General features: G+C 46.7%; 1 protein-coding gene across 1 annotated transcript; it reads right to left on the reverse strand.

The window, feature by feature from the left end:
• Positions 1-2,587: 2,587 nt before the first annotated feature.
• Positions 2,588-4,868, reverse strand: LOC136548792 (uncharacterized). The gene has a single exon (XM_066540189.1). It carries the CDS (start codon positions 4,772-4,774, stop codon positions 2,828-2,830), a length of 1,947 nt encoding a protein of 648 aa, XP_066396286.1. The 5' UTR covers positions 4,775-4,868; the 3' UTR covers positions 2,588-2,827.
• Between the last annotated feature and the right edge of the window lie 5,545 nt (positions 4,869-10,413).

Genomic DNA, 10,413 nt, shown 5'->3' on the forward strand with positions numbered 1-10,413 from the left:
ACGTCTCAAACAGCCCGCACCACCCTCGCCGAGATCTGGGGCTAACCCCCTCTCTCACCTAGCTTGTAACCCCCTACTACGAGCACTCCGGTGCAAGGAATACAAGATCGATCTCTCAGACTGGACGTAGGGCCTCGATTGCCCGAACCAGTATAAACCTTGTGTCTCTTTGCATCACCATCCGGGATTAGGGGCACGCAGCACAAATTCACTCGTTGGTTGAGGGACCCCCGGTTCCGAAACACCGACAGTAAGTAGCTAAGAATAGAATGCAATCCTGACCCCTGATTACATTCGAGCCAGTGCTGTTTTTTTAATCAACTGCTATCCAACAAAATCCTCAATGTGTATGCAACTTAAGCAAATTCGGAAGGAGTTTCCATCAAAAGTCTCATAAGTTGGGCTTGTTGTAGAATCTTGAAAAGGGGACTAGATCACAAAAATGCAGGAAAAAAAACTTAATTCCCTTTCTCACTTAATTTCCCTCCAGATATATTTAGCATCTTAATCTTGGCTCTCCTCAACAGAGTGCTTCAATCAGTTCAGGAATGAATGTAAAGTATGGTTATGAATTTCCTCCCTGAAAATCATAGATCTAGTTGAATCCTACAAGATTTAAAAAAAAAAAAAGGAATTGCAGGGATCACGAGACTATATCATACTTGGCTGATTAACCAGACAACACTAGTTCCATTGTAGCCTTGGTTTGCTTGCTTTTTAGCTGAAATTTGGCACATGCAAAGCATGAACACTAGTTCCAAACCTGCTAACTTAACAATATAGCCCCTGAATAATGATATATCAAATGTAAAGAGAAGACCGAATCTGGGTTCTCCTAACCTTGAACTGGTGGTATAACATCTGATGTCAGTGCTTGACAATAACCTTGCTGAAAGGCTGCACATCGCAAACATTGCTGATGAACCTATATGCCGAAGGTCATGAAAAATGGTTGGTTACTTATAGTTCATTAATATTGTAAATTCACCAGCAACAATAAACATGTAGTAGCAAAGGAAATGGTGTAATGCAATCAGACTAAGGAAATGAAGTCATCCTCTTTTTCTTTTTTTTTTCTTTGCGGGGGGGGGGGGGGGGGGGGGGGGGGGCGAAGTCATCCTCTTCAATGTACTGTGTATATGCTTGCCAAGATAAAAACTTCTACTTTACGAAATACAGAAATGCAGAATGAAATAACCTTGAACAGCAGAAAATACAAAAGTTATGCAGATTGCCATTCCTCTATTGTTAATTCTCCAAGGTTCTGAATCAAACATTTACGTATCTTTTGTTATACCATCACATTTCAAAACAGCAAATTATGTGACAATTGGAAAAAATGTCATTATAAACACAGTCTAGAAACATGCCCTAGGCCCACAACTTACATGTGGGTCTCAATCCCACTTGAGATTTTTAGAGTGAAATATCCAATGTACTCCCTTCATTCCAAATTATAAGACGTTTTGTCTTTTCTAGATTCATGGCTTTAACTATGTATCTAGACATAGTGTATATCTAAGTGCATAGCAAAAGTTATGTATCTAGAAAAGCCAAAACGTCTTATAATTTGGAATGGAGGGAATAACTTAAACTGCAAACATTGAAACATTTATCCAAAGTCGAAATTGCTAGAAAATCTCAGCTGAAACATTGATCAGAGAGCAACACAATGAACTAAATACAGAAACAAGAAAAGTGTAAATGTTACTGAAGCATATGCCACTCTTGTTTGCTTTAATGAGCACAGACTCATTCCATAAAAAATGAGTATGAACAACACTGTTGACTGTAACTTACAATAAACCTTGTAAAGACAGTAACCTTCTGTTCCGAACTGTAAGTCATTTTAGTTTGGTAGTATAATAAGTTAAACTTCCTTAACTTTGACCAAATTTATAGAAAAATGCACCAACTTCTATAACCTCAAGTTAGTTTTGTTTAATTCACCATGAAATACATTTTGATAGTGCTTTTATTTGGTATTGCAGATGTCAACATATTTTTCTATAAACATGGTCAAAGTTAGAAAAGTTTAGGACAATATTAAAACAACCTACAATTTGGAACAGAGGAGCAGTACTATATGTGACATGGAGAGGTCCTGGGGCTTGGATAAAGGAACATGAAATCTTTATAATGTATTCAAAACACTAACTCTGCACTTCCTAGGATATCATGTTTCATGTAACCCCAACATGGGAAGCATTATTGTCATGGCGCAAACCAACCAGTCAATAACAATAGGCACAGAAGGAAGCAATGTCTATTTATGGATGAATCATTAAGCTACAAATGTCTGCAGATGCACAACAGAAAATACCATATCATTTCCCTCATATATAATTTTTTTAAAATTCAGAGGGTAGAGATAAATAAAAACACACAAGTTTCTAAATCATTGTACCCAAGAAGAACAGGTCCGAAAATGTATAATTAAGCATAGACACTTCTTAAAACAGATGCAACAGAGTGAGAACAAGACTAATACAGCCTTGTGAAGGAATGAGGAAACTAACATATATTTGTGACTAAACTGTTGCTAAACTCGCACGCAGGTCCACACACAGAGAGTAACTCCACAAAATATTAAGGCACGCCCCAACAGAACCATAGCTTTAATGTATTGAAGCAAGCAGATAACCAATACAGGGACTATATACAAGTTAAAACAAAAGTTGCTTTGATAATGCAGCCTGTATATATCAGGGCAGACAGGTTACTTTGACTGAAGCTCCACCTAAAGACACTTCATCAAACTGGTGTGAGCTAAATACATCTAGTATACAGAATTTACAGGATCTTCCAGGTATCAGGTTATCACAACTCACACGATTCCACCATGCCTAAAACTGCTATCCCCACCATCAACACTGGAATCCAAACCTGGTGAATCATACCATTTTGGTCCAGTGTAAAATCCCTCTACATGAATACCTACCAAACTTGGGTCAGTTACCATGGTGTCATCATGCATCAATGGCTTGATGACCTTGGAATCCTCCACACCATCATCATCCCCACAGTTAAGAATACTCTTCGCATCAAAGTCACCCACATCATCCTTAAGCATCCACTTGTCACACTTTGGGCTATCACCCATGAGCATCTTCCTATCCTCGCACTCTGCTGCCATCCTATCCCACGAGACAATAGGTCCAAGGCTTGAGCCAAAGTCAGTATCATCATCATCAAGCATCTCATCATCCTTGCAGAATGCTTGATCATGCTGGTCTAATTGGTGAGATACATCCCCTGACCCCCATCCCCTGACTTCTTCATTGCCTACCATCAATGTCTCCTGTTGGTAGACATTACCCTCCAAATTAAACTTCCTAATCCTGTGCAAAACCTCAGACAACTCGGTGGACAGTGACCCCAACAATTCTGGGTGCATCTTAGCCACCTTCCCTTCTAGCAAGAGAACTTCTGATCTCAGCTCCCGTACTTGCTGCAAGACCGCCTGGTGCGAGTCATCAATATCAACATCTTCATCCCCCTTTGCTGAAAAGGTAGGATCACCTTCCTCACTGACACCATAAATGTCTGGATCAAACTCAAGAGCGCCCTTATGACCAACCAACCTGTGAACAATTCGTGCATTGCCATCAAGTGGCCCTGGCTCATGCCCTGAGTGCACAGCGTAAAGCTTGAACACTGCAGTGCCCTCTTCCAAGTACACAAAAGTCTTGTCTTTTTCATTATAATTAGCTATTGGCACAATTGCCCGAATACGGAACCCACAACCACACCTCTTTGACTGGTATGGCTCTCGCTTTAGAACCCGCGCCTTCTTACCCTCGGAATTACTGGCTGAGGATGCAGCACTCCCGCTATTTGAGGTCGGCACTCCAGCACGGTGGCACGCATAATCTTTCACCTCAGCCATGAAGGGCTTATACCTTATATACTTCTGCCTTATACAAAGGACAACCTTGTGCTTGGCAGCCAATTGCTGTAACCTACGAGGCACATCTCGAGCCGGCACATCCAATGTCTCAGTATATTCAAACCTGCGCCGCCGCTTCCCACGTCCAGGAGATGATATAGCAGAATCAGGTTGACCAGCAGGCGCAGCTTTACAAACGGGGCATGCAGCAACACATACACGGATAAATGATTCTGGAATACCGTAGAATTTGGCCCCCACAGTCCACGACTGCTTGGTGCGGTCGACGGTGTCCTTGAACGCGAGGTGCCGGAGCAGGTCGGGGTCGGCGTGCGCCTCGGAGACTATGTCCCTCCACATGCCGACGTGGGAGACGCGCTGCGCAGCGTTGGACTTGAAGTGAAGGTGCCGGCCGTCGGGCGACGCGGCGAGCTTGTCCTGGATGCGCTTCCACGCGGTGAGGTAGGCGGTGTCCTCGTTCCGGTCCTTCCAGACCGCCCGCCAGGAGGCGAGCACCGAGAGCGACGTGGCGCCGCGGACCTCGTCGGAGGAGGCAGAGCGGCCCGCGCGGATGCAGCGCAGCATGAGCCCGTAGGAGGCGGCGCTGAAGGTGTAGAACTGCGACGAGACGTGCGGAGCCGGGTCGATGGACGGCAGCAGCGCGAAGGGGGCGGAGGCGCCCAGAAGGCTAGGGTTCTGCCCGGGGATTTGAATCAGCGCCTCGTCGTCGGCGTCGGCGTGGAGGAGGTAGCTGCTGCAGGGGCTAGGATTCGGGGAGCTAGGGTTTGGGTCCGGCGGGTGGGGTGATTTGGGGAAGGAGGAGGAGGGGAGGAGGGGATTCATGGCGGAGATGGTGGGAGACGGCGACGAGGTGGTCTTCGGCATCTTCGGAAAACAAAATTTCTCCTCGCGATTTTGGGGGATTTTTCCTCTCCAGTTTCACTGTGCCCGTGTGTGCAGCTATGTACGCCTCTGGTTCAAAGGTCGTCTTCCTCGAGCTTTATCTATCGCCTCTGCAGTCTGCACTAGTGTCACTGCGAGACGGGGCCGCCTAGTGATGTGATTCATGGGCCGGATGTCAGTTGGTTTGGTGCTTTCGAGTGGGTCTGGGTGCCGGGCGATACCTCCTCCTGTCTGCAGCACCTGCGCTGCTTGGCTTGGCCTTTCCTCCTCGCCTGGCGAAAGGGAATGGATGACGACAGCCGACAGGGCACGGTAACGGCGTGACCCGACGAGCTTGGGCCGGGACACGGCACTCAGCGCAGCAGAAGGGCAGCCTATCTGTCAGAAACTTACGGCCTGCTTGGTTCCGTCGCTGAGCATTGTTACGCTTCGCCGAACGAGGATAGCAAGTGCGGGCGTTTGGTTCTTTTGCTAATTTGCTTGACGCTTCGAAGACCTTACGAGCAAGATGTTAGCAGAAGCACGAATCAAAGAGGAAGGGAGGAGACTCGAGGAAGAAGAAGAACGAATTCGGAGGAAGGAGGAGTGCTTAACAGAATACAATTCAGGTTTCACAAGTTTCGTAACCTCCTTTCCCTCTATCTACTAGCTTAAGTACCCTCTCATCTAGCGAGTCCACATCGGGCCGGAGACGTTAATGTTGGGCTTCCTCTTTCTGACGGCTCTGGGCTCTGGGCTCTCGGCCTGCTGCAGCTTCCACATCGCCCGCTTCAATATCTTCAGGATGAGCTGTTGCCGGATGAGCAACAGTGCCGGCAGTCGCCCTCTCTTGAGAGCCGACATGACCCCATGCCAGATCACACGGGAATTGCTGACGGAGGGCCTCCAGGTGTTCCCAGGTCGCAAGGGAAGCAGGCATATGAGACCATTGTATAAGAACCTGTTCCATGGGATGATCTCCAGATGTCCTGCGACGTTGGAGGATACGCTGAGGAACCTGAAAATCAATAGCAGAGGATGGGATAGCTTGAGAGACAGGTTTAGTGCCATGCGACGCCTTCAATTGAGAGACGTGAAAGACTGGATAAATAGCAGAACTGTCGGGCAAGGCCAATTTATATGCCACGGCACCAATGCGCTGCACCACACGGTAAGGGCCAAAGAGTCTGAAGGATAGCTTCTGATTGGAACGATGGCTCAGAGACGACTGAACATACGGCTGGAGTTTAAGGAATACCCAATCACCGACCATGAACTGCCGCTCAGAGCGTGACTTGTCAGACTGCCGCTTCATGCGTTGCTGAGCTCTGATAAAATGATGTCTGACTAAGTCTTGCATAAGGTTTCGCTCAGACAACCAGTTGGAAAGTGAGGGAACTGTGGCAGTAGCCGAGTCGATAGAAATGCCAAAGTGACGTAGAGCATAGCCATCTGTGGCAGAACCGCTCAATTTAACCTAATCCCAACTGCACTTGTCAGCCATTTGACACTAAGTACACAAGAGACCAAGTTAAACCCGGTAGTCTGTCGAGTACACCCCACGGGAGAACTCAAAAATCCATGTTTTCATCAGGATCATAAATAAGTGAATAAAGCTTACAACATTATTAACCATTTCATACATCACAACATTTCATAAATCAGAGTTTTACAGAGCAATTTTATAAAAGCAACGGAAGAAAGCATTTTACAAAAGCAGCGGAAGGTAATAATTTTGAACATTGAATCAGGAGTAGAGATGTTAGAATAAAACTTCTACAACCGCGACAATAAAGCGAGCCTCGCTGAGCCCACTAGGAGGTGTCCACACACAGCAATAGTTAGCTCCAACATCCACCCGCTATCTGCAACAGGGGGAATAAAACCCTGAGTACACAGTGTACTCCGCAAGACTTACCCGACTAGGTAGGAGTAGCCTCCCAACTCTCAAGGATATGCAAGGGCAATTTGGATAGTTGTTTAGTTATTTTGTAGAGAAGCATTACTAACCGTGCATCCTTATATTCAAAGTTTTAGCAGTCACATCAAGTTCATTCCTTAACCATTCTAGGTAAGCATCTGAACTACTTTCAAGCATGTGGTAAGCAATCAGAATATTTTTCATCATCCGGCATGTATGGGACCGTGACGCCTAAGAGGGGGTGAATTAGGCAACTTAAAATTATACTTCTCGCTAAGGCCTCTAATTTCACCTAGTCAAAACCTATGTAGGAAAGTAAACTATCTAAATGTGCAACTACAATTTTGCTAGTGTGTTGCTATCTCTACCGTAAAAATGAGTTATGCAACCAAGGTTCCAAACCTATCAACTAGCCTATCACTAAGCTAGGAAAATAAAGCACAAACCAAGATTGCAATGTAAATGCAGAAGCTAAAGAGTAAGGTAGAGATATGCAAACTCCCGTCGTCGACTCCGGTATTTTTACCGAGGTATCGAGAAGCGCGCAAGCTTCCCTATAGTCCTCGTTGGAGCCCCTCACAAGGAATCCCTCGTAAGGGCCAAACTCCCGGTCGGGTAACTGCATGGATAGTCCCGAGCCTTCCCCACACGCAAGTGGGTCTCTGGGTGTCTTCCAGCAAGCCTCTTCCGGACCGCTCCCAACCGTCTTCACTATCAAGCTTCCGTCCGAACCACCGCGGGCCTTATTCCCTTCGGTACACGGCGGTGGCCACACCACAAGCGCGGTTGGTGTGATCTCGCAAGACTACAAGCCCATCCGATGTACAACAATGGTGCGCACAAGCACCAAGTGATAAGAGGTGTGCAAACCTCACTAAACACTAGGTCTAAACCTAGAGCAAGCGCATAAACAGTGGTCTAACTAACCTAAGTACTTCATAAAGCACCTACACTAATCACCGAATGTATCACTAAGCATGCAAGTGGAGATCACTAAATGGTGTATCAACACCCTCGGTATGTTTCATCAGCTCTCCACATCTCAAATGGCCGGTTGGGGGGGGGTCTATTTATAAGCCCCATGGAGAAAGTAGCCGTTGAGGATGAAACCCAGCTTTCTGCTACTGACCGGACGCGTCTGGTCGTCCTGACCGTTGGAGCGCGCATGTTGATCGGACTCTGGGTCGAGTCCAGTCATCATCGATCAGACACGTCCGGTCGCGCTGGTGCCGCTTTGGAACCTTTCTAGACTTGATCGGACGCCACTGCGTGGCGCGTTCGGTCGTCCACAGCTACTGCGTCTAGTCACGCTGAATTATTGTCGTGACGATGAACAGTGAAGTCTATGTGCCCGCTCACTACCTCGCTCAGCGTTCGGTCGCAACTGCTGATGCCTACTGTTGCCGAGCAACTGATCGGACACGTCCGGTCACTCATAGGGCCATGTCCGGTAACCTCTGTGGAGCTCGTTTCTTTGCGATCTTGCGTCTAGCTTGGTTCCTATCTTCATGCTTGGACTTTGCTTGATATCTTGGGTCTTCTCTTGTGCTTCTAGGGTCTTGCTTATGGTGTTGATCATGGGATCATCATGTTGCCTTCGTCCATGTCATGTCTTGCACCCTATTGAACTACAAAACAATTACTTGCAAATTCATTAGTCCAATTTGATTGTGTTAGTCATCAAACACTAAAATCCAAAATAAATGGGCCTAGGGTCCATTTTCCTTACACGGTAGAAGCCTCATCATCTCCATATTCTAGTTGTATTAACTATAGTGATAGTGAAATGACAAGTGGTATCTATATCTGAGGAGGACGACGATTACAATCGATGTACTTCCAGCTGGGTAATCCCAAACACACACCCGTACTTCTTGAAGGAGCAAGTACAAGGCTACCTTTCCTCTCATACGACCTAGGTCTGAAAGCAGCCCAACCATCCCAGGGAACCCACCCTATAAGGCCCGCCCCGTCGAGCGGCGATGGGTTTACCCCTCATAAGTTTTACCATGGACATTCCTCGCCTCCTAACAACTCCTCAAATGGCTAGTGTAACACTCTAAAAGGTCCTAGTGGCTAGAGGGGGGGGGGGTGAATAGCCTATTAAAAATTTCTACAGCAACACTTAGCAAACCGGTTAGACAAATATATGGCGAAGCGAGTGTTGCGCTAGCCTACTAAAATGCAAGCCACCTACCATAATTCTAGTTTCTATAGTGTCTATCCACACAATGGCTATGTCACTACACCAAGTTAGTGTGCTCTCAAAGTGGAAGGTCCTAATGGCTAGAGGGGGGGTGAATCGCCTATTAAAAATTTCTACAACAACACTTAGCAAATCGGTTAGACAATTATGAGGCGAAGCAAGTATTGTGCTTGCCTACTAAAATTACAAGCCACCTACCACAACTCTAGTTTCTATAGTCTTTATCCACACAATGTATATGTAACTACACTAAGTTAGTGTGCTCTCAAAGGCTAACTAAAGAGCCACACTAACCAAACTAACAAGCTCTCACGACTAGCTACACTAAAGAGCTTGACAACTAGTTTGTGGTAATATAAAGAGATAGAGCAAGATGGATATACTGCCGAGTCAAGGAATGAACCAATTAATCATAAGGATGAATACCAATCACCTCAGAATCAAATGATGACAATAATTTTTTACCGAGGTTTACTTGCTTGCCGGCAAGCTAGTCCTTGTTGTGGCGATTCACTCACTTGGAGTTTCACGAGCTGATTGGCATCACCCACCAAACTCTCAATAGGGTGCCGCACAACCAACACAAGATGAGGATCACCCAAGCCACAAGCAATTTATTAGAGTACCTTTTAGCTCTCCGCCGGGGAAAGGTTAAGAACCCCTCACAAGCACCACGATCGGAGCCGGAGACAATCACTAACCTCCGCTCGATGATCCTCGCTGCTCCAAGACATCTAGGTGGCGGCAACCACCAAGAGTAACAAGCGAATCCCACAGCGAAACACGAACACCAAGTGCCTCTAGATGTAAACACTCAAGCAATGCACTTGGATTCTCTCCCAATCTCACAAAGATGATGAATCAATGATGGAGATGAGTGGGAGGGCTTTGGCTAAGCTCACAAGGTTGCTATATCAATGCAAATGGCCAAGAGAGTGAGCTAGAGCTGGCTAAACGGTATTTATAGACACCCTCAAATAATAGAGCCGTTGGCTCAATTATTGGGCTGACTGCGCATCAACCGGACACGTCCGATCGCCTACGTCCGGTCGCTGCCTGACCGCCACATGTCCCATTCAAATGAAGTAGCCGTTGCTGCCATGAGTACCACACTTAACTATGACTGGACACATCTGGTGTTGACGACCGGACGTAGGAGACTCAGTGTTACGTCGAGTCTAGAGAGCTCCCAGAGCTGCTCTGGGCCGACCGGACGCGTTCGATCACACCAAACTGGACGCAGGAGACTCAGCGTTTGGTCGAGTCCAAAGAGCTCCTAGAGCCGCTCTGGGCCGACCGAACGCATCCGGTCACACCGTACCAGACGCTCTCAGAGTCTGATCAATTATACCGCTGAAACCTGAGAGTTGCTGGTTCACACCAGACGCGTTCGGTGTGGCGACCGGACACGTCCGGTCGCTTCTCTACAAACCTGAACCGAGCAAACTCACATTGACCGAACGCTGAACAATAACACCTCAGCGTCCGATCACTCCACTAAGCTAGAGTTCGGTC

The sequence above is a fragment of the Miscanthus floridulus genome, chromosome 1, assembly GCF_019320115.1.
Source record: "Miscanthus floridulus cultivar M001 chromosome 1, ASM1932011v1, whole genome shotgun sequence".
NCBI lineage: Eukaryota > Viridiplantae > Streptophyta > Magnoliopsida > Poales > Poaceae > Miscanthus > Miscanthus floridulus.